At 48.0% G+C, this 25,006-nt stretch overlaps 1 protein-coding gene across 6 annotated transcripts in view; it reads left to right on the forward strand.

Annotated features, from left to right (window-relative positions):
- Positions 1–18,150, forward strand: part of LOC123020642 (sodium channel protein type 5 subunit alpha-like) — a 270,015-nt gene extending 251,865 nt beyond the window's left edge. For all 6 annotated transcript variants that reach the window (XM_044424589.1, XM_044424584.1, XM_044424586.1 and 3 more), the window contains 6 exons: positions 2,017–2,298; positions 8,669–8,722; positions 10,068–10,205; positions 12,464–12,568; positions 13,829–14,099; positions 16,026–18,150. In XM_044424589.1, coding sequence (XP_044280524.1) covers positions 2,017–2,298; positions 8,669–8,722; positions 10,068–10,205; positions 12,464–12,568; positions 13,829–14,099; positions 16,026–17,251 — 2,076 coding nt within the window. In that variant the 3' untranslated portion in view covers positions 17,252–18,150. The remainder of the gene's footprint in view (positions 1–2,016; positions 2,299–8,668; positions 8,723–10,067; positions 10,206–12,463; positions 12,569–13,828; positions 14,100–16,025) is intronic.
- The last annotated feature ends 6,856 nt before the right edge of the window (positions 18,151–25,006 follow it).

The raw sequence follows: 25,006 nt of genomic DNA on the forward strand, positions 1-25,006 counted from the left end.
CAACAGGCAAAGTCTGAAAAAAATGAAAGCAAACTTTAAAGTGTGGCAGGTCCAGTTCATACCCTTGCAGGATGGGTGATCCAGCTCTAAACCTGAGACTGGAGGAACAGGGTGCGTGTCTTTTCCACATCATGTCTCTCAAGGAATATGCAGTGGGGAAGCTGATATGCTTGAGAAATTTGTCCCACAAAAGAGGGGAAAGCTAGTGCAAATCAGGCTATACATACAGAGCGCTTGTCCCATGCATTATTTGGTGAATGGGCAGAAAGAGGTCCCCTGCCTATTTCTCTTCCCCAGGGGCTAGATCAAGGACTGGATAAGTGTCTGAACTGGATTAGAGCTACCTCAGAATGATTGCCTTGTACCGACCCATATTCCACTGATCCACTGATTTCCAGTCTGGATTGTATTTGTGTTCGTACATTCCAGTCTGGATTGTATTTGTGTTCATACATTCCAGTCTGGATTGTATTTGTGTTTGTACACTCCAGTCTGGATTGTATTTGTGTTTTAGATGGTATTAGGGTTTGGATTATAACTCCTGGCTTCATTTGAGTTAAACTAGCAAAAAGCAACACATTCCAGTTTAACCTTTTTGTAGATTAGGCTGCTCATGATGGTGGAACCACCATGGAGAAATTAAAGAGGTGCGCAGGACCAATTGCACATGAGAGTGTAGGTCTTAATGCTGCCAAGTCTTGGCACAAATGCTTTACCGTACTGGCATGGCAGCGAGAGAGAGAGGAGCAGCTTTGATGAATGAGTGGCAAAAGCACGCACACCATGCCTTTGTACACAAAAGCGATCCCAGCCATCCTGGGGCTCCACCCTGTGTGGAGCTGAATGCAGAGCTAGTCCTGCTTACAGCAGACCAAGGGAAGACCATGGGACTTAAACCATGAGTAACTTACTGGTCCACTTATTTCAATGGGTCTACATTACTCACGGCTAACTCCAGATCCAGTCCATGATCAAGTGACCACGGAAACAGTCGGCAGAAACTCCGATGACGTGGAGGCGCCCATAAAATCATAGGAAGGGGTGCCAGCAATGCCTTCATTGTGCCATTTGCAGATTGTGTCGGTCCACGTGTGTGCATGGTCAAGCATTGTTGGGATGGTCCATATCAGCGGCCGCTTTTGAGTGTGTCTACAGAAGAAGGCTGTCACAGCATTAGGAACTCAGATAATCGTGCTTCTTGCCAGGAAGACTCCCTTCCTTGTCCTGCTGAGCAAATATGCTTGAGCAGCGGCACTCCTGAGCATACGCCTGAGCTCTTCCACGGGCGATGCCTGCACATGCTGCTTTCCGGGAGGTGATAAAATGCCAGCCAGATCTAGACAGAGGGCGTGGGGCTCAGAAACATTTAATATGGCCAGCACGGAGAAAGTAAACTGCTCCGATGGCCTGCATAAACGAGAAAGAAGGCCTCCGTAGCGCACACCAGCTGTAACCAACCCTTGACCCAGAGACTGCCTTGTTGCTCCAGGGGCTCCAAGCCAGCAAAGCCTTGCATGGATACGCAGGCTGGCGTCTTGGTGCGGCATCACGCTCCACCACCTCCTGCAGGAAGCATTGCTCCAGCCAGGAATCTGCAAGAACGGCTCGTTTTGTTGCAGCTGTCCAAGCAGGGGCGCTACCTCTGCGGCAGGAACGGGTGGCCTGCTTTCCAACCATTCCTCCAGAGCAGCCCACTGCATTCCATCGAGATTCACTCGGCGTCACCCAGCCTTTGCTAGGCCGAGTTGATGACGAATCCTCATCTCATACGGGTAGTTAGACATTTCCCAGGTAGATAATCCATTGAGACATATTTCAGGTTGGTTTGCTTTTTAAGTCTCAAAATCGCTTCCATTAGCTATAAACACTGGTTATGGCGAAGCATGTTCAGAGAAAAGTGGACCTTTCTGCAGGACTCCTGGCCTGAGTTCAGACAGAGTAGAGAGCTGTCCCTTCAGAGCCATCTTGCCGTAGATCCTGAGCAGTAACCACCTGCTTTCTTCTCATTCATCCAAGGTGGTGGTCAATGCCTTGGTAGGCGCCATCCCTTCCATCATGAACGTGCTACTTGTCTGCCTCATTTTCTGGCTCATCTTCAGCATCATGGGAGTCAACCTGTTTGCCGGAAAGTTTGGGAAGTGCATCAACAAGACGGAAGGCGATGAGCCTTTGAACTACACAATTGTCAACAACATGAGCAATTGTCAAAGCCTGAATGAGACAGGAGAGTTGTACTGGACCAAAGTGAAAGTCAATTTTGATAATGTGGGCGCAGGATACCTGGCTTTGCTGCAAGTGGTAAGTCCAGTTATGATCATTGTCATTGATGAAGGAAGTTCGGGTTGATTAATAATATGACATGTAGCTAATGATTCTAACCAGTTAATTAATTAAGGATCAAATCCTATGCATGTTTAGACAAAGAAAAGGCCGACAACTTCCACCAATTCTAGCATGCCGGGAATTGTAGGCCTTGTTTTTGGCTCAACATGTATAGGATTGTTCCTTAAATCAGCATAAATGTGCCTTTAATGAAAAAGTGAGTGAGACAGGCGGTTTAAGATTGAAGTCATTGCTGAATTTATAAACCACTCCACATCAGAGGATACCTGAATGGTGTGGAACAAATTAGAATACAAAATACCTGAATGTTACAATGATAAATGCTTGTATTTAAATAGTTAAAAAGTTAAGAATCTGCTGCCCCGCAAATTGGAGGGAACAATTTTAGTCTATCAAAATATCTTCACTGGGTTGAATCCAGATTTAAAACCATCCTGGTTGGTGGGCATCACTCAGCCTCATGGCCGTGAATTCTGTATTTTAACCATGGGCTGTGAGAAGAAGCCCTGCCTTTCATCCGTCCTGAATCAGCTCTGTAGAGGGGGGACCCCATTGGCACCTAGTATTATAAGAGAAGGAAAAACACGTTTCTCTACCTGCTTTCTCAGCATCATGCAGAGCAATGTAAATCTCTTGTCTCCCCTTACTTTTTGTTTCTAAACTAAACACTCTCAGATATTGTAACCTTTCCTCCAGCTCTTTCATCATTTTAGTTTCTGAACGTTTTCCAATAACCTTTACAAGAGCAGGGATCAGAACTGTACCTGTGAGGCAGTGTTGCCTAGTGGTTAAGAGTGCAGGACCGGGGACTCAGGCGACCTGGGATCTAGTCCCCACTCAGGCCTGGAGCCAACTGGGTGACTTTGAGCCAATCACAGGCTCTCAGCCCAACCTACCTCATAGGGCTGTTGTGGGGATAGGATTGAGAGCAGGAAAAGGAAAATTATGTAAGCTGCTTTGAGTTCGTTACAAGCAGAATATAAATCTAATAAAAATAAAAATAATTTTCCTAGTGTGGTTACACCAGAGTTTGTATAAGAGCAGTATGAGAGTCACAGTTTTAGTCCCTCCACCCACCCCAAGTTTCTTTTTCGTAGCCTCCTTTAGAGGAAAGCATTTTTGTTTTTCCTTACTGTTAGGTAACAGAAAATTGGAAACACTTAGAGACTCACTGAAAAAATGCCAGAGAACTACCAGTAAGTTCCACTCCACCCTGATCCAAAGCCATACCTGCCAGTGCGACTCTTTAGTTAGGATTCACCTTCATTAGGACTGTTGGATCTCATTAACAAGTGAAGACAGACCCTGGTCTTAGCCTTTTCCTAACTCGGCTTCGAGAGCACCTCCCAAAACACCAAGGTTCAGCCCCTGACAGGCTTCCTAACTTGCTGCATTCCTACATGATCGTCATGTAGTTCCGTGAAGAAATCACGGAGGAAAGGACCCAGACGGACTGGTGCTGGGGAGCGTTGCTCCAGTCCGGATACTGGTGTTCACTGGGGCAGATGCAAGGTTTCTTTGCATCAGCAAGTCCTGCGATTCGCTTCGGTGGAAGGAGCTGACTCGGGCATGCCCAGGAAAAGGGCACGAGGATCTCCCCTTCTGATCCTCCGTTTGCGCTGAGCACTTCCTACTTCAGAAGGAGAGACTTTGATTGAAGGGCCAACTTCTCCGTTCATATCTGGACAACCAGATGTACACCACAGCTTTCATACTTAAGACTCTGCAGTGGATATATTCCAGTTTCCCATTTCTGTGTCGAAAGCTTAGCTAGCAAATATGCATCTTTCTTACTGATAGCAAGAGTCCCATTTTTAAAAAGAGAGACCTTTTTATGCTGTACTGCAGTTCTTAACTTTCTGCTAAATTTACTAGGGCATTTCATATATTGATGTCATGATGCAGTAAATATTTCTAGACGCTGCACAATTTGAGAACCAAAGATTTCATCTATTTGTTTTTCCTTCTTGCAATTAGTAATGTGGAGACAGGGGACTTAAAATAGTAAGTTGCACTGTAAAATGAAATAGGAAGCAAAATCCAAGACACGAGTTTCTCTGGATTTATGATGGATCATCAGCTTGTGTCCCCATTAGAACTTTGTGGAAATGCAGGGGGTACATGGTCTTCTTGCTAGATAAAGTTTTTTCTCTGTGTCTTCATGCTTCTATCTGTCTTAAGGATGGGGGGAAATTTGTTCAGCTTAAATGTTAACTTACCTAATTTCATACTTTGAATCTAATCTGTGAACCAGACACAATATCCTTTGAAACTTGCACTCCTCTTGATTTTTGCAATGGAATTTTCCAGTCGAAACTGCGTTTGCTAATGACTCTTTTGGGGCAAGAGCATACAGAAATGCATACATTAGTTAAACTAACATTCTATCAGGAAAATTGCTGGCAAAATTGTATATGTGAGGCAAAACTGGGTATAAAATGATTGTGTTAGTAGAATTATGTACAGAAAGCTATACAAATTTTCATGCAAGCTTCTTTTTTGAAATCCTTACAAAGTGAATTTAAGATTGGAGAAATCCTCAAGGATCGGGAGGAACTAAATTTAGGATTGGAAAAATGAGAAATTAAAGAAGCCAAATAACAGATTCCTCCATCACGCTATCATCTGTTTAAGGCATAAAGCTGCAACCCAAAATGCACTTATCCCTTGGGAAGTTCAAATTTCCCCGGGAAACTGGTGCCACAACAGCAAAAGACATTGGCATTGCACCAGAGCAGCTTATGCTGTTGCAACAGAATTTGCATAAGCAGTTCTGCCCTTCATATACACAATGCGTGCTAGCAATACTCCTCAACAGAGTGCATTTTCCATCTTACTTCCCCCAATGTTTGCATTTTGTGCACATTTCCCCTGCACGTACACTCTTCTGTACAAAATTTATGATTGGAAAGCTTTATCGCAAAACTCCAAGAACTGCAGCTTTTAGAAGATAATGGAGTTCCTGCTTGTGTGCAAGGTAGGAAGTGCAAAATAGGGTAAGTTGGCATGAAAGCATGAACTGGACACACATCATCCCCCATAGTTGCTGGTAGGGCCCCGATGCTCCATATAACACTTCACTGAGCGAGCACCCTCCGCATCCCGACTGCACATTGTCAAAGGCTTTCCTCCACCTGCAGCATTGCTTTAGGCTTCAAGAGGCCCTCTTCCAAGCCAAGAGGGTGTTTGTCCTTTGGTTCAAGATATGCTAGGAAAACATAATTGCCCTGCAATGTTATCAGCAGATACTATGCTATGTCAGGCTCTGCACTGAACAGCATCTGGGTGTTTGTGCGCCATCAGGGACATGATGTGTGGCATGCAGACCTCCATTTTCCACTCTGACCTTTTGGAAGAACCGAATCTGCCCCGTTCTGAATCTCTTGGCCTGTCCAGCACAGTGTTACCACTCTGGCACCAGCGGTCCAAGTTTTCTGGCAGGGGACTGCCTGGAGATCTTGGGATTGAATCTGGGTAGTGGGAACCCTAGTTGCTGGGGACTGTTTTCATGCCAGGTGCATGACCCGACCAGTGGCCTTTCTCAAAGATTCCTGGTGAATTTAGAGAGCCCTTGGGAGGATGCTGGATGCAAAGATCTGCAAGCGAAGCCCCAGCTATGGAACACTCCTTCTTACAGAAGGGGGACAGGAGACTTTTGATATTCCTGCTTCTCCTCCGAAGTTTCTTGTGTCCCCACAAGGGCTGTAGAGTTTTGGGAACCCTCCAGAACAGCCAAGGGTCAGTGTTGCAGTTGGACATGGAGTGTGAGAAGCGTGAATGAAAGCAAACGAGAAACTGTAAAGCAAGAAATAGAACACGGACACATTGCAGGGATGGGACATTTGCAGTCAGTCAACTACAAAGTGTTTCACGCTGGAATGACAAACTCGGAAAAAAGGGAGTGGCTCTTCAACTGAGGCAAGATGTAGCACAGGCCGTCAAGGGCTATAATGCAAAGTGCAACTGAATCGTATCAGTCAGAAGTCTCAGCAAACCTATCAACTATCATTCGAGCCTATGTTCCAGCAGTGGGTGCTGAAGAAGAAATGGAAAACTGTTCTGCAAGTATCCAAGAGAAAACCGATGCCACACCAGAACAAGACCTGTTGATATGCAGAGCGGAACGAAGGAGGGTTTGGCCTGGAGGTCAGAAACAAAGCAAGAGGGCATCACACGGACGTGTGTGAAGCCAGTCATCTGTTTACACCACAGACCCACTGCAGGCAATTGTTCAGAGGACCAGATGGGTGATGTGGGATCATTTAGGCTTCCCCGCTCCCATGTCTGGTCCATTGGCCTCTGTTGTCAAAATATATGTGCTTTAAAGCCGAGATGGGAACTCACTGCTTTCCTCCTCTCCTCTCCTCTCCTCCTCTCCTCTCCTCTCCCTTTTCTTTTTTCTCTTCTGTTTGATTCATAGTTGGCCGCATCCCACTGGTCCCAAGCTTCACATATAACACACCACCCTTCTAAACCAGGCCTAATCATTAGCCGTATGCTTTCCCTAAGAGTAATTTCTCAGCAGTTTAATCTCGTCCAGCACACTCCTCCATAGGTTTCAATAGTGGGCAACTTTTTAGCTGGCTCCCGTCCAGTCAAGATAATATCACACCACACTCGCAGAAGATCTTGCCACCTCCAGATCTGGGCTGTAAGTGGCTACTAATTCCTTGATAATTTTTCCCCCCATCCTCATTTTTCTGCCCTTCACGATATCACCGCCTCTTTGCAGAAGTGTCTCGCGAAGGCTTCCAGAAGTCCAACTGAGCTTTCCATTATCTTCCCGCTGGCCCCTTTGGGGGCGGGCCTCTCTGTACGGACAGCCTCAGGAACCCAACAATATTTCATCACCGGCCAATCAGCTCCCAAACTGCAACTATGACTTTCAGAGGTTGTTCGGTTTGGTGGTGTTTTTTTAAACCACTAAATGCCTCATTTATTCTCCAACTGGAATCCAGCCCAAATAATGCCCCAGGACAGAAATGTCATGCAGAGATAAAAGATTGCTTTGCCAATGGAAGTAAAGGAGCGGTTAGAGTAATTGGGAAAGCATGCCTCAGACCGAGTGTAACCTCTTTCTTCCCAAGCTAACCTGCTTGGGCCGAGGAAGTGGCTGCTAAGTGGAAAAAGGGACTGGAACAGGCTCTGTTACCAGCCAGGCGATTAGAGAAGCATTGGGGGGGGGGGGGGAGAAAGGATTAAGCCACCTGAGCAAAGATCAATATACGAGATTAAAGAATCATTTGTTTCAGTGCAACAGCTTGTCATACAGCCTCCCAACCCTAGCATTAATATCACAAATGAGTCCGCCTATTTTCCAGGAGCCAAAGGCCACAAAAAAGATAAACGAACCTAGTTTTGACAATCAGTGAAATGCTCGATGATTTGATCTCTCCGCACTCCCCCTGCAAAATTAAAAAAGATTTTAAACACAGTTATAAACAGATGGATAAATATGAGTTTGAAATCATTTTGTCCTTTAAAACAAATATTTATATCCAAAGTAAATGTGAGCAATGGAAATTAATGGAAACTTAAAACAAGGGCGTTTCCTTCTCTCTCTCCCCCAACAATCTGCGCTCCCACCCCAAAAGGCCTGCCAGGGGTCTGCTTTCCTGAGCAAAGGGGGACTGGGATGAGGGCCTGCCACAGAGGAACCATCCCAATTTGAGCTTCAGTTCTGTGATGAGTTTGCTCAAGGAAGTTCATGAAAACAATGCTGCTTCCCCACCCTTCCTCCATCATCCTCATGGTTCCCATCCACATCTATGGACTGTCAGGGGACTGGCAGCTACCGCGAGTGGGTGGGAGGCTTTAATCCATGGACATCCTTAGACAATTGTGCAATCTAACTCAGAATCTTCTTTAAACAAGAATCGCCAGACAGAGAAACCAGCCAACTTGTTGCCCAGCTTTGCAAGACTGGGGAAGGAAAATGAGCCACCGTAGCCTGTTTTCCTGTCATGTACCAGTCCCGCACTGCCAAATCGTCGTAGTTAACCTTGCATGTAGAGTCTTCCGCTTTGCTTGAACTTGGTGAGGGCAAGGGGCAGATGGGTTTGCAAACCACCCTGCACCCATGTCTGGTTCCAGGGTTGTGGGGTGGCTGCTAAACTGCTCCTGCCCCGCACGCTTGCTAGCTTCAGAGGACACAGCAAATCACAACTGGTGAGACAGAATCTGTGGGGTAGTTTTAATTTACCAAGAATATTGAGAAATAAACCCAAAGTCTCTGCAAATGCAGCATGGTAGCAATACAGCCAGTGCTGATAGGAACCCTGATTTTGATGGTCCTCATTTCATGCATAGCTTTTCTTTTTCCCAGGCAACTTTTAAAGGGTGGATGGACATCATGTATGCAGCGGTGGATTCACGAGAGGTGAGCTACTCAAATCAAGGGCATTTCTCTAGAGATTTGCTTTGTCTGTATGTTTTGCACGTTAGTCAGCCCTGCTTGCCAATGATGGACACGATCCTCTGGGAGGTCCTCTTGAAAAGGCAGAGACAGCCTTAGGAGGTGTACCAAAACACCAGTTTTCCAGAGCTTCCTAGTGCTCATTGTTCCATTTGGGCTCATGGAGAAGTGTTTCCCAGTGGACTGTATCTGAAGTTACCTGCTCTCACATCCCGGCACTCTTCAGCACTGTTTTAGACTTTGCTCCTTCAACTGAAAGTCTTTGTCAAATGTGCATTGACCTTGTTAGTTTATTGTGCCTGCTTTGGCCGGTAGGAATTCCAGAGCTCTTCCCTGGATGGTGGAAAGGAAGGGAAAATCAGCAGGGGCACAGAGGGCTGTGGAACCAGGGTATATGGGAATAAAGGGACTCCACTGAATCCACAGCCTCTTCATTCCTCTGACACATTCTTCAAAGGAGCCGCATGTCCAGGGTGCATAATTTCCCTTCCATTAGTATGTATGAAAGGGTCATGGGTAGAACCCATTCGTGGCTTGAATCTGGACAGGAAAAACAGGAGTTCTTTCCTTGCCTTTGAGCTCAGGAAACAACCATTTTTCTGCCAAGGACACTTCCGCCACCTCCATGGATTGCTCCAAAGTCGTGCAAAGCTCTACCCCGGGGCACTGGGCCTTTTTCAGCCCAAGCTCCGCTTTGGAGATTCTCTCTGGGGGCTGTTCCAGGAGTAGGTGAGGCCAGAGACAAAGGGCTGGGCCCAAGCCACTTTAATCACTCGCGTATTTTCGCTTAACGCTCTTACTGCCAGTAACAAGGCCTTGGTGGGAGTCCGCTCTGCCTTTTATAGTGGCAAAATTCTGCGCAGCATCTGGGAAACTGATCATTTGTTAGAGGGAACGTGGGGACCCCTGATGGAATAGATGCAGAGCCCAACCTAAGGGTTCCAAGCCCCTGCTGTGCATGTCTGTTTCGAGAGGAGTTGCTTTCAGACATGTCTGTATAGGATTGCAACCTGTCTAAAGCCGTTCTGTATGAAGGAGGGGCATGCGGCAATTGGCAGAGGGGGAGCAGGGAGGCCGTGCTGACCAGCCCTGTAGCCAAAGGGTTCCTTGGGGCTGAGTGTAACATGTTCCTCATTTTAAGATGAGACACAGAAAAGCCCTTCAACTCCCAGCCCACCCCAGCTAACCATTTTTCAGGCTACCATGCATAGGGTAGCACCTTTCCATTAGCATGTATACATATTAACACGGTGAAGATGCCATTGGATTCATACTCTCCTCTCTTGCTTTTTCCATTTTGCTTTGGCAGCGTGAGGAGCAGCCTGTGTGGGAGTATAACTTGTATATGTATCTCTATTTTGTGATCTTCATCATCTTCGGCTCTTTCTTCACTCTGAACCTCTTCATCGGGGTCATCATTGATAATTTTAATCAACAGAAGAAAAAGATAAGTGGTGCCTTGTTTGTTCTGCAGTTGCTGGAATGAGCTAGGAGGGTAACCCGACGGCAGAGTGAGCCCCCTCTTTCGGTCAAGGAGTCCCAGATTCAATCTTGGCATCTGCAGGGGAAAGGTGCAAATCACAGAGGACAATAAAGGCCCTCTGCTGCCAGCCCAGTGGCCGTGCTGGGCAAGGCGGACGGAGAGTTGGCTGACTAAATCTGTAAAGGAGGCATATGCAAACACTACGGCCTGGTCTGCTCTATGGCTTCCATGTGTAGTTCAGAGCTGGATCGCAAACCATGGTTTGTTTATGGGGATGGATTTGGACACAACAACAAACCAGATTTCAACAAACCACACCACGGTTTAGCCTTATGGGCAAACCAGAGCATGGCTTTTTCAACACCACGCCAACGCTCAAATGATTACATAGAAGTGCTATTCCATGCACCGAATGACCAACTGCAACCTGTAGAGTGTGAGTGTGCCAGCAGCACCGCTAGGACAGAGAGTGTAGTGTGCGGTTTCGTCAACTTGGAAGCGGCACTGGGCCTCACCTTCCCAGTTTTACGGCACATGCTTCAGTTTTTCTTGCATTTGTACAGGGCCATGATTCTACCTGTGTGCAGAATTGCAGCCATTAATGGCCACATGCCTGGAAGCAACAGCCAGTCATGGGGACCAAGTGTCGAATTTTGCTGCTGCTGCTGTTATATTTCTGTGCCACCCAATAGCCAAAACTCTCTGGGCTGTTTGCAGTGGCATATAAATACAATAATCATTATACTATAGAATATATAATAATATTTTATATTATATTGTATTGCATTATAATATAATCATTATATTATAATACAGAAAACTTTATAACCATTGTGCTACAAAATGTAAAAGCCAGATTAAAGCTAAATATAAGCAGCTACGACAGCCAACACAAACTGGAACACAAGATCTGTTAGAAAGCTGACAGAATGCCTCAGGATTACAATTGGTCGCTAATTAAATGTCCTGTCATACAATATTTATGTATGTAGTCATCGGATTTCTGTCCTGCCTTTTTTTCTTACAAAGAACTCAAAGCAAAGAACTCTCCTTCTCCTGGTCAAAATTTTATCCCCATAACAACAACCCTGTGAGGTAGGTTGGACTAAGAATCCGTGGCTGGCCCAAAGTCACCCATTTGACTCCATGGCTGAGCAAGGACTAGAACTGAGAGTGCCTCGGCCCCATGCTCTTCACCACCACACCACACTGGCCCCAGTACGGTCACACTGGGGCAGGGACACAAAAACTCCCATGCCAATGACCCCGCTTGTCACTGACCACCATCCCGATGATTCCCCACTAATGGTTACCCTCTGCTTTCGGCCAGTCAACCACGCCAGTCAATCCACCGGACAGTGCATTGGTCTATCCCAAAACTCCTCGGTTTCTCAAGCAGGATATCATGGGGCACTTTGTCGAAGAAGAGTCAACATACCCCCAGTGCCAGCCCAGTTTAACCTAAAGCTCTTACAGCCTCTAACTAAGCCTTAGAGATGCATTTCAACCTTTGGGGATGTGGACAGAAGGGCACTAAAGCCAGGGAGCCACCGAAGGATCAGGAGAAGGAGGGCGTGGCCCTCTGGGTAGTCCCAGAGGCTCTCTTGAGACCCAGACCTGGGGTCTCATATCCCTGCCATACGCAAGGCCCATAACCTGAAATGATCTTCCACAGCAGGCGATTGTGGCTTGTGACCTAGCAAGCCACACGCCTAGGCGTGGCTTTGATTCATTGGGTCCCATCTGAGCAGGACTGCATCTGAATACAACCGATGTGTATTCGGTTGTATACAACCACATCCGTACAACCTGAATACAACCAGATCCATACAACAGATGTGTGGATACGATTCCACACATCCGCGTCCCATACACGATCTGTTCCATTATCATTATAAGTTCTGAAAAAGAGCAGCAACCCAGCCTATTCCCAGGCAAGTGGAGTTGGTTTTTGGCTTAATGGTTCACCTCTAATCAGACTGAGTAATGAAAGGTAATGCAACAGACACATCCTCAACTTCCTAGAACCCTTTAGATTGGACAGGATCAATAAAAATAAAAAATAATGAGAATTACAGAAATTCTTCTAGTATCTGTGAACAGTTTTCATCCTTAGTTATAAGGTGCTAGGAAAGGGAAAAACCAGTTACAACCTTCACTATCTCAAACATCTTTTTCTTTTTTTAACACCCAAAATAATTTTAGTTTTATTCCCCCTGTACTTAGGTGGACAAGACATCTTTATGACAGAGGAGCAGAAGAAATACTATAATGCCATGAAAAAACTAGGATCCAAGAAGCCCCAAAAACCTATCCCACGGCCAGTGGTGAGCTATAGATACCTGATTGGTTTCTTTGTTTATCATAAGCATTTTTATACTGACTTTCAGTTGTGTTCCCAGGGGAGTTTATAACAGCAGTTGCAAAAGAAGAAAAATACTTGTATCCACAAAACATGGCACCATTCAGTTGTTAGTTTCTCCTCCGGTGCAAAACACCCTGCAATTTCAGAAGAGGCTGCAATTGCCAGGAAAGTGAGATTCTGCCCAGATGTCTGTCTTCTGGGCACCCTGGACACTGACTTGTTAAATGCAACTTTCCGGTCACGTGTGGCAGAAGACCTGCTGGAGTAGCTCAAAACTGTGCAAATGTTACTTGGCAGGAAGGGCACGTGGTCGTGGATGTGATCCTGGCTCTGCACCAGCCTTGCCCAACCAGATGTCCTGTAGCTGTTTTCGACTACACACCCCAGAATTCCTGCCCATTGGCTATGCTGACTGGGGCTGATGGGAGTTGAAGTCCAGAGCACCTGCAAAGCACTAAGCCAGGGAAGGCTGCTCTATACATATGGGGTGTAATCCTGGCCACATTTCAGCAGGAAAAGGTCCCGCCACTCCCAGCTTTCCCATCAAAATAAACTGGGCTTTTGCCATTCACCTTAATGAAAGGGATGGGGTGAACCTTCACGAAAGACGATGTTATTCTTCTCCTGCAGGGATGCTAGGCAAGTTATCATAGGCCTGTGGACCAATCAGAGTCTCACGAGAACACAGGGTCACGTGCCAGCTCCCAGGAGATTATCCCTTGATCTTGCATGATGCCATGGGAAGACACCCAGTGAGACCCAATGGCATCAACAGCACCTCAGTCCCTCCTTCCCTCACATGATGCATAATGGCCCATTGGTGCCAGTTCTTACTGGCCCAGAATGGCTAGTGGCTTCTGCCACCCCTAAGCCTCTGCCCAGCAAGCAGCTCTCTTCCCTCCCTCCCTCCCTGTCCCCTGCTGGTGGCTACCAAATTTGGAAGTCGGGCTCTTGTTAATTCATCCTGGAAGTGGAGGTCTACAGTTGTGACGCATAAGGGGACGTACTCTGGAGCAACCCTTCCAAAGTTATGCCCACTTTTGCCCCCTCAGAGGCTTGTGTTTACACTCTGTGACTGCACCTTGGAGGCCTAACCTGCAGGAACGTTCTCTGCAAATGCAGCTGGCATCTTTCACTCCGAACACAAGTCAGGCCAAATACGTGGTGTTTCCAACGTTGCTCCTCTGATCTACTGATGCTTGTGTCTCCCCTGTGTCTCTAGAACAAGTATCAAGGCTTCATTTTCGATATCGTCTTGAATCAAGCCTTCGACGTTAGCATCATGCTTCTTATCTGCCTCAACATGGTCACCATGATGGTGGAAACGGACGACCAGAGCCCGGAAAAAGTGAACATCCTCTACAAAATCAACATGATCTTTGTGGCCATCTTCACTGCAGAGTGCATCTTCAAAATGGTGGCCCTAAGGCATTACTATTTCACCAATGGCTGGAATATCTTTGATTTTGTCGTCGTGATCCTTTCGATTGTAGGTAAGTCAAACCAGGCAAATACATACGTGGAATGATGGCTTGTCTAGCTCGGGGGCCGCTTCCAGCTCCTTGGGGTTTCCTAGACGACCATACCTCCTCCTGCAGCTCCGTCCTCCACCCACCCACTATTCATGATAAAGATGGAGTGGCCTGGAGAACATGAGAGAGGGAGATGGTATAGTGTTTCTTCTCCCTCTCCCATCATATGAAAACCCAGCAGGGATGAGCCGATGAAGCAGATTGGTGGACAATGCAGGGTGGACCAAAGGAAGGACATCTTCACGTAGCACAAAGTGAAACTATGGCATTGACTTCCAGGGGATGTAGCAATGGCCGCCCATTTGGCCACTGGAGGAGGAGCCTCCATCAGTATTTACTAGTCCTGATGGACAGATTCCACCTCCCCACCCTCAGGGGCAGTATGTCCATGTGCACCATCTGCTGGGGACTTTGGAAGGGAAGGACCTTGGACAGGCGTATCCTGGTTGCAGGTTTGCTGTGGACACTGGGTGGACTCTGTGTGAGCAGGACGCTGGGCTGGAAGGACGCTTGGCCTGGCCCGGGCCCTTCTTGTGTCCTTTTCCTCTGCTCTGGCTTCCCTTTGGTCAGTGGGAGCATGAAGCTAAATTATGCCAGGGATCTCTGCATTGTTGGCCCTGCCCTCTGCCCAGGATCCCAGCCCTTCTGCCTTTTGTCCTCCTCACGATTCTCAGAGCACCGCTCCGAAGCTGAACCCAGCCTTTGAGCTGGAAGACTTTCAGTACTGCTGGTCCTGAACCACGTGGCCAAACCGGCTCCAGAGCCGGGGGCCCTGATCTGACCTCAAAATCCCTCATGGCAACATGTGACTATCTCAAAGTGGCCGTGGTACAACAGCGCCTGTTTTGGCATGCTATTCTTTGGAATGTTCCAGCTTGTCTCCGGCACATCTAGAGGGCAGATCATCGCCTCCTGGCCCATCCCGTCATTTGGAAGTTTTCCGGGAGGCTGTGAGTAATGGTCACATGATCCCATGTCAGGAGTGTGATGGGATATTCACAAGATGGATCATGATGCCAAGGTCCAGGCACTCACAGCGGGCAGCATCACCATCTCGCCACGCAGCATGTGAAGATCTAATTGCAACGGCGTCCTTCCCAGCGATTCTGGGAAGAACTCGTAGGACTTGTGCTAGGCCTGTTAAACGGTGTGGGCTTCCCTTGAATTCTTCAGAGGTTTCAGGAAACTCCAAGTTTAATCCAGTGTTTGTATTAGGCAAAATTTTGGTCGCACCTCCTAAGTGCAGCTGTGCTTGACCCTTCTCTTCTTCAGTGTCCTCACTGCTAACACGAGCAACCAAGCGGTCTGAGGCCAGCGAGTCTCCTTCTCTGCCTCCAACGTCAGGTGGAGGTGCGCCCCCAACTATGCTTGATTCACAGTGGGCTGAACCGGGTGGGCTTCTTGTCTCTCTGATGTAAACGGAGATGTGTGTCCCCTTCTAGGCTGGGCAGTTTTATACACAACTTGTTGCACACAATTGGACTTCAACTGCCGACCCACCCCAGGGTTCCCCTGAAGACACACTTCGTTTCTGTCCTTCTGCCTGGTGTTTGGTAGTTTTCCAGCATTTCCTTATTCCTCCCCCATTCTAAAGGCTTAAAAGGACTTTCTGCAGGTTTAGTTATCGGCGTTCAGGAGTTGAAGCTGAAATGCGCTGATATTTTTGCATGGTGACTGTGCCTTTGGCCGCCCCTGGGATGCAGCTCCGGGGAGCTTCTCCAGCATCGGGTTGGATCCTTGGGCTGAAAGAGGTTCCGCTTGTGCAGGAATGCCTCATGCCCTTATTTTGGTAATCTGAGCTGCTGACTTAACTGAATATCGACCTTCTTTGCTAGTGCACAGACTGAACAACCGTTTCTTCTTTTTCTTCCCCTTTCTTCTCCTAAGGCTCTGTACTGTCTGACATCATCCAGAAATACTTTTTCTCCCCCACCCTCTTCAGAGTCATCCGCCTGGCACGGATTGGTCGGATCCTGAGACTCATCCGGGGGGCCAAAGGAATCCGGACTCTTCTTTTTGCCTTGATGATGTCCCTTCCTGCCCTGTTCAACATCGGCCTCCTGCTCTTCCTGGTCATGTTCATTTACGCCATTTTTGGCATGGCCAACTTCGCCTACGTGAAGCACGAGCATGGGATCGACGACATGTTCAACTTCCAGACCTTCGCCACCAGCATGCTCTGCCTCTTCCAGATCACCACCTCTGCCGGCTGGGACGGGCTCCTCAATCCCATCTTGAACACCGGGCCGCCACATTGCGATCCAAGCCATCAAAATGCCAACGGCTCCAAGGGGAACTGTGGCAGCCCCGCCGTGGGGATCCTGTTCTTTGTGACCTATATCATCATATCCTTCCTCATTGTTGTAAACATGTACATAGCGATTATTTTAGAGAACTTCAGTGTCGCCACTGAAGAGAGTACAGAGCCTCTTAGTGAGGACGACTTTGACATGTTCTATGAAATCTGGGAGAAATTTGATCCCGAAGCCACTCAGTTTATCGAGTACGCTGCACTTTCCAATTTTGCAGATGCTCTCTCAGAACCTTTACGCATCGCGAAACCAAACAAGATTAAACTCATCGCGATGGATCTCCCCATGGTCAGTGGGGACCGGATCCACTGCTTAGACATCTTGTTTGCGTTCACCAAACGAGTGTTGGGAGAGTCGGGGGAGATGGATGCCCTTAAAATCCAGATGGAGGAAAAATTCATGGCTGCCAACCCATCGAAGATTTCATATGAACCCATCACGACCACGCTCAGGCGGAAGCAGGAGGAGGTTTCCGCCATTGTCATCCAAAGGGCCTACCGGAGCCACCTTTTCCAGCGCTCCCTCAAGCAGGCCTCTTTCCTGTACCGCCAATACACCTGCCCCACGGGGGACGAGGCCCCGGAGAAGGAGGGCCTCATTGCGTCCATGATGAGCGAGAACTACGGGCGGCCAATCAACAAGTCCGAAACCCTCTCCTCCACCTCTTTCCCTCCTTCCTACGACAGTGTCACCAGAGGCACCAGCGACAACTTCCCGCTGCGGTTGACGGACTCTAGCAAAAGCGACGAGGCTCTCGACAACCCGTTGTCGCCCGACAGAGACCGCGAGTCCATCGTTTAAACGTGTTCGTTCGGGACACTTTACAAATATTGTTTACAGAATGTAATGCTGTACCTACACAACCGTCGAAGCAGCCTTGTCAAACATGAGTTGCAAAGGAAACCAGAAGGGAGGCGCCCCCTTTCCGAGGGGCATGTCACTGGGTTATGTATGCATACCCTTTGACCCTATTCTTCTCAACTTTGCTCAATGTTTATATTTATATATGCACAGGGACGGGGAGGGGCATCCAGCGTAAGGCCACGGCAGTGGTGTGATTGCGGAGACGCTAGACTTCAACACAGTAAATACTTTATATCTATCCACAGATAAAACCTGACCGCATACTTTGATTTTCAGGTCTTACTTATATTAGCGCGTTTACTTACAACAATGTACGACCTTGCATTCTATACGAACGATGTGAGAACGATGAGAAAAGAGAGAGAGGGGACGAGAGGAAGGACTTGTGTAGCTGCTGTAGCAACGATGTAACACTAATGTATATGTTGTGAATGGTCTTTCATAAATTTATTATATTTGATATTTTTTTACTTAAACACAAAAAGATATAATTGTCTCTTTTTCCACGGAGATTGAAGATGCTAACACTATGGGTGAGCTAGGAAGGAGAGCTGGTTGTCCAGAGCACTACTGCTTGTCGGGGTTGTGAATTGCAGGGCAAAATATTAAGACAGAAGCGTTCTAACTTTATATTACAGCAGAGACACTTGCTTGGAACATGGGTGTGAGGGTCAGCAGTTTAAACCCAGGGAAAATAGCAAAGGGAAGGAAGGAAGTGACGTCAGGTGGAGCACAATATGGGCTGGAACTTATTTTTATTTTTGTTCTATCCTGCAGGATATTAGACACTAATGGATTCTGCTTGTAAACCTGCCAATAAAAGCACTATTTTTTTACTATGTTTCCAGGATCTGCTTTGCATGTCACAAGTCATCTGCTCCAAGTCCCTTTCAACTTAGCTCCTGGCTTTTGAAATGTCCCTCAGGCGCCATTCCCCCCAGTTCCTGCCCCAAGTAACAGGCTCTCGGGATCTTGGTTTTGCTGATGGTTTTTCCTTGAAGCTAAGCAAACTTTGATTTCATTTTCATGAGCATAAGTAGTTTTATTTTTATGAGACCAGACTGGTTAACTGAGGTGGAAGAATTGCTATTGACAGCATGCAAGGAGAATCGCTCAAGGAGATTATAAACAAGGCCTGTGCAGCCCAGCAGTGGAGAGCCTTCCCCAAGTTAAGGAGGTGCCACGTGAGCCTTCCCACATGTAAAGAAATGAGATTTGTCAAATTTTGAGTGAAAAGCACCTGATTTCTCAGGTACCCTGCCGAGCAAGTTGCTGCTTTGAAATTTGATAGAGCTTTTTGCACAGGATGTCAAAATGCATCTCGATGGCCGATCGATTCATGTTTCCTGTTCCTTGCGGTGTTCTCTCTTGCCTGGAATTAACCAAGTTCTTCTAAGCACAGCACACAATTATATTGTGATAAAGGGATTGCTGGTTGGGGGTAGCTGGGAGTTGTTTAACACATCAGGGAGGTACCAGGCTGCAGAAGAATGGAGCAGCTATGTCCTCCTGAGGTTACTGGGACATGCAAATGGGCCAAAAGTGAGTGTACAGTGGTCCAATATAAGCATGGAACCTCGTTTTTCTCGGTCGGTGCATGAGTCACATCTCTGTTGGCTTATTGCAGGGGTTCGCAAGCTTGTGACCTATGCAAAGTTTGAGAAGAACGGTGATGTGGAATTGACTATGAAACCAGGAAGTACAAACAGGTCAAAGATCAATGTGGAGCATAGCTTTCCTCAAACTATGTACAGGGCCCCCTTGAGAGAGCTAAAACTGATGGTCACAAAATGGTGGCAGGTGGAAACAGATCATGGCATTATCCATGATCATTTCTGAAAGATAATCCTTGTTCAGACCTGTTTGTATTCTTTGGCACGGTGATTTCCTTGTAGCTGGGAGTTCTGTCATCCAGTTTTCTTCAAATCAAGTACAGATAACTGGCTTGGCAGGTGTCATGGCTCAGTTTCCCCATTTCAGGCAGAATTTGCTCATGGAGGCTTCAAGTCATCGATTCAGAGCAATGGTCCCACCCAGTCCAGCCCCCATGCTCTCCGCCAAGACGGCTGTTCTCCCTTTCCCTGACCTTGCCCTCTGTCCCCCAACCCAAGCATCTTTGCACACCCCGTCTTTTGCCCACATTGTTTCTGACAGTAAGCGCTTCTGTTACAACATTTCTGGTATTTTGGCGCTTTCCTTTTTGACGCAGCCCCTGAAGTGGACATGGAGGACTTCTGAATTTTCCGCTGCTTGTCTTCACAATCCATCTCAAAATATTCTCCCAGGCCTCTTACCACCCCCCAACCCCCTGCCATCTCCTTTCTCATGTAACCCCCTTTCTCCCACCCACCTTCCCACCCTGCTGACTCTTTCATCCCTTGGCCTGAAAGCCGCTCTCAGCCCCATCACTGTTCTTCTCGTGACTTGCAGGACACGCGCATGGATGTATGTCTTCATAGGATCGCACATGATCAAACTTGCTCACGGACACCTGCAAGAAGTATCAGCACCAGTCAAGCTTCCCTGAAGTAACTCATCTAAGGGAATTCACTGCCGTCATCTCCACCACCTTCAGTGGCTTCAGAAGAGGACTAGACAAATGAATCCGTTGGGCTTCTACTGAAGCTCAGGAGCTGGAGCTGGTGTGTGTGGGAGAGACGGGGGGTGGGGGGGCAGGAAAGACTGATGGGAGGGGAACTCTTCCCTGTCACTCTCTTTAGCTCAGGCAGCAGCAGAAGATGGAATGCGAAGGAGGATGTCTGGGAGGACAGGTGTCCCTGGAGGCACCTTGTCAACCTTCATGGCTGAGCGCCATCAGAAGTACCAGTGGAGAAAGATGAATAGACGGGAAGCGCCAGGGCTCTTGGGTTCCCTGCTGCTCACTGCCATCTTCCTGAAGCCACAGGAGGCCAGGTCTGTCCTTTCTGCACAGCCAGATGCCATGAGGAATGCTCTTCTGCCCGCAGGTTTCCCAGACCCTGCCAGACCACCAACCCAGCATGGAAAGAGCGCTGGAAAGAGCGCTAGAGTCCAGCACCTAACCACTCCAGTGGTTGTTGCGCCCAGACTGGCAGCTTTTAGTTGTTCAACGTTGGCACATTTATGGGACATTGTACTAGGGTGGCCATGTCTCCCCTTTTAGAGAGGACTGTCCTTTGCCGGAATGGCTGTCCCATCCACTGCTAGGATAAGGAAAGGGAAAGTAGAGGCTCTGGCGTTACCCACCCACAGCACTTGGGCTTCAGGCGGGGCACCAACCCCAGCTGCAGCCCAGCCATCCCCACCGTGGAAAGAGCCATTGCATTGCTATTGAAATGACAGCAATTACTTCTCAATTTATATCTATGCATATACATGCATGTATGCAAATAGGCCTCCTCTCTTGTCACTATCTTGGATGACGCATGTCCCCCCTTCTTTGGCAATCCCCAACGGCCACTCCACATGTGAGTAAGCATCATCAAAACTGCGGCTGCAGCTTTTCAAGCCCATCCAACTTCCTCTGAATCATGTGGCCTCACCTGTCTGGGGGGGGGGGGGGGGGGAGGGGGTCGTCACTCAGTGGGAACGAACATTTTGCATGCCAAAGCCTCCCTCCTTGGCCTCCCACTTAAAAGGCTTGGGTGGGCGGTCATGGGAAAGGCCCTGGTGGGGCAGCCAGCAGCTCTCCCCCCACCCCAGAGGGCACTTGGGGCTCCACTGTGTTGAACTGGTACAAGCCGACACATTGCAGTGGGCACAAAATCCCCCCTGCAAAATGCAAATAACCAAGGATGCCTTCCATTTGCTGCTGGGTGCAGGAGGAGAGAGGTCCAGCACCTGAAAGGAAGGTCACCCCGTTCCCTAAGCAGCCAGGTGGCTCACCCCATCTTCCTGCCCTCTGCCAGGGAGGTTTGCTGTGTACTGCCCAGCGCAGGGATGGGTGGGACCCTCTGTACATTGCCGAGGCGACTAGAGGGACCCCTTCTCTTCCACCGTGGAACAACTCACAACACATGCAGGGAAGAAAGGTCTCTTGCCCCGGTCGCCTGGACAATTAAGGGATGCCCCCTTTGCTGACCCCTCTGCCATGTCCATCTGCACATCTTCCCCACTCCCGAAGTTTCGGAAAAAGGGACAACTTCACCGGCCCAGTTCAGGCTTTGCAGCCCAGCAAAAGAAGACGCTGAAGTTGCAGCAAATAAAAGGGGTGTGTGCGGAAACGTTATTATGGCCTTGGACTGAACACGGGCCTTTAGGGAGGGGGACCTGCCGGCAGGCCCTCTGCCTGTCCCGCCAGCTCCCGCCTCCCTCCGTGGCTTCCTCAGCAGGCCACCTTTGACGCTGCATCTTAAGAGAGGACGAATCAATGAATCCAACTTGGGTAACCCTTTTATCAGGAGGTTAATTGCTGCACTTTCGAGGCTTTGCTCTGAAGGATGAGGTACAATCTATAGAAAGACTTGCATTAATTCGAGGTCGCACTCAACCGAGCTCCAGGAGGGGTTCTCTCACTCTCCGCTCGCCACACCTGGAGAAGCGTCCGGAGCTGGACGAGGTGAAGCAGCCAAGGGCTGGGGCGGTTGGGTGAATTTCGAGCAAGGGTGGGCTGCCCATCCCTTGCTTGGTGGAGCCAAACAGTTCAAGAGAGGATAAAACAGGAATCCCAGGCCAGAACAACGGGCACAAAAGCAAGCCGCTGTGGAAGAAGTTCAGGGGTGGACATGAAAAGCAACGCGTGATTGCTGCGGGGTCGGAACCAAGGACGCTTTTTCCCCAGCCGTGGTCCGCCAGCGGCCTACGGGAGCCAAGAAGCCGGACCGATTGCAAAGCTACCAAACACATCAGGTTGGGTGCAGAATGTATTTCTTGCTGTTGTGCAAGTCAGTCGGAGAGGGAAAATTATTCCCAGCATGGAGACAACCATGATGCACTTGGAAACAATGAGGAGGGGTTGGAAAGACATGGTGGCCACCCTCATACAGCTCCACTGACCTGGCTAAAGGCACAGGCATTCAAGGCCAGCCTTTTCAAAGCTAAATCCGTTTTTATTCATCTGTTTATTAGATTTATACCCCCTTTTTCTTCTTTAAAGAACTCTAAGCAGCTTGCATTATTCTCCTCCTGCTGCTTTCAATCTAATCCCCACAACAACAACCCTGTGAGGTAGGTTGGGCTGAGAGTCTGTGACTGGCCCAAAGTCACCCAGTTGGCTCCATGGCTGAGCGGGGACTCGAACCCAGGTCCTCTGAGTCCCAGTCCCATGGTCTTAACCACTACACCACACTGGCTCACACCCTCAAAGGCCTTAGCCCAGATTCGTTTCTCCACATTCGAATGTTTAAAATCTCACATTTGTTTGGCTTCCAACATGGGGAAGCTGGAGAATTTGAGTAATTTTTTAAAACAAAACTGAATTAGCATGAAATTCTTTCCAATCCCTAATAAAATTGGTGACAGTTTGGCTTAAATGTATAAAGATTAAATTTATAAAATAAAGACAGTGGCCTGCATCAGAGCTGTTGATTTTCAGGCTGCTTGAAATGACAGTGGTGGTGATCTTTTTGAAGCTTGCTTGATTTTTCTGTGAAATGGCAAAATAAATGAGAATATCCACAAGGAATCAGAAGATGGGTTCAGTGGGACCCATTGAGTCCCGAAAACCCCTTAGATGAGTCAGCATGTCCTAAACTTTCTCCTCAACTGAGTCAATTTCAAGAGCTTTCAGGCAACATCATGGGTTCTCACCAGTTCAAATGATGACACAGTCATTTTCGCATCTGTGGTGAGACAGAAAGCCATGGTTTTCTCTTCTACAGATGAGCAGAACTGTCAGTTTTGGTATCTTTCAATTTTTCTCATTTCAAGACTTACATTTTGTTTGTCCTAAACACAGATTAAAATAAAAACATGTACACATTTTTGGTGTTCATTCCTGCTGTTTTGTGTGCAATTTTGCTCAACAGGCACATTTTTGCAAACAATTTTCCTACCTTTGCACACTGAGGGAGGTCATTTCCCTGAATCTACATTGTTAGGCACCCATCCCCCTAAAATATGCCTGTTTTTAATTGGCAAGCAACATTTAGAGATGTGTGGACTTTGAGGAGTAATTGAGTTTGATTCCTGTATTGTTTTGAAAATGTGAAATTAGGGCACTTCTCCCTGAAATGCAAGCCAAATCCTTCCTTAATCCCTCCAATTCCCAGGAAGTCCCTCATCAAGAAACCTCTTTGCTTTCTCCCTTTGGACCATTCTCCTTCACGGAACAGGCTCCCCAAAAAGTCTTGGAAGCCATTTCCCCTTTGCCTTCTCCCAACCAGCCATTGTCTGGTGCTTTTGGCACCCACCCCTAAAAGATCAGCATGTTATTTTTGAGCCCCACCACTGCAGTGTGGGTCGCAAGATCTTCCGGGGAAGGGATTTCGCTCCTCTGGCTAAAAGGAGCTTAGCTCCAATGTCTCCGGCTCAGTGAAATCGATGGGCGTGTGTCGGAGCTGCAGCCCCCGGACGGAAATTGTGCCGTGCTCCCTTCTGTGCCTCAGCAAAGTGTTCAATAAAAAGCTTTGGTGGGAGGGCAGGAGAGTGAGAAAATGGAACAGCACTTGGCAGAGAGCAAAATTATAATAATCCTCCAACATCACTGATATCCGCAGGGTGATGAGTGAAGGTGCCGGGCCACAGAGCAGTGGGTCAGATTTTGACAGGGCCTTAACGCAAGCTATTTTCGCAACCTGACAAGCCAGGTGCTCGAGCGACTTCACGTGCTCTGAGCTGGAAGCCGTGCTAGGAGAATGTGTGCAAAACCAGTGCCCCGCTTGGAAATGTAACCGCAGGGCCTCGTGCTCCGTATGCTTGGCACGTTCACCAAAGTCACGCGCGCCGACGCAGAGGCCCCGTTGCACGTGGACGGCCTGCTGGATGGATGCCTGCATCCACATCAGTGCACGGGATAAGGCAGACATGAAGCAAGGTGAATGGGTCCTTGTGCTGAGCAGAGCGCATGTGTGGCAACCAGAACCTCAGTGCCCACCAGGGCAACTGAAGCATTTCAGTGATGCCCTCCCACGCCCCAACTCTGTAGGACAAGGCCTGGCGGGAAGCAAAGGGAACTGGTCCACGTCTAGGGAATTTGCTTCCCCCGGTGGCTTTCCAACATTCCTGACGGGTCAAGCAGCAGTGGAGGCAGTTCTACAAGGAAAGCCACTGCAGTGGAGCATCTTCCCATGTGGAGATGGTGATTTGGGCTGTGGGGAGGGGAAACTGACATGCACATGGTGGACATGTCTTGAGTGGAGCCGGCTGGTGCTGGAGGTCAGACTAGATGGCCCAGGAACCCCCCTTCTGACTCGCTCTGTTTCTCTGTTTCTAAATGGCACAGCTCCAATGCATGGCATGAAAGAAGAGCAAGCACCTGTAAGGCAGGGCAAACAACTTTATTCAACCCAATGTGCTTCTGGATACACTTCACTGGGAACATTTAAAAAAAAAGCAATTTAATTTCCTGCATGATCTTTTATAAAATGGCCATAGGAAGCAAACTGTTTCTTTGTTTTGCCAGCAGTCCTGATGAAGAGAATTCAAAGCACATGAAGGTGGGTAAATTGCACCTTAAGGTGCTCTCAATTCTTCCTTTCCTGTGATGATTTCTGCTGCATCATATTTGTTCTGTTTATTTTCCACCTTTTTCCCTCCAAGGAACTCAAGGCAGTT

This window comes from Varanus komodoensis, unplaced genomic scaffold (assembly GCF_004798865.1).
Source record: "Varanus komodoensis strain SLA01 unplaced genomic scaffold, ASM479886v1 scaffold15, whole genome shotgun sequence".
NCBI classification, from domain to species: domain Eukaryota; kingdom Metazoa; phylum Chordata; class Lepidosauria; order Squamata; family Varanidae; genus Varanus; species Varanus komodoensis.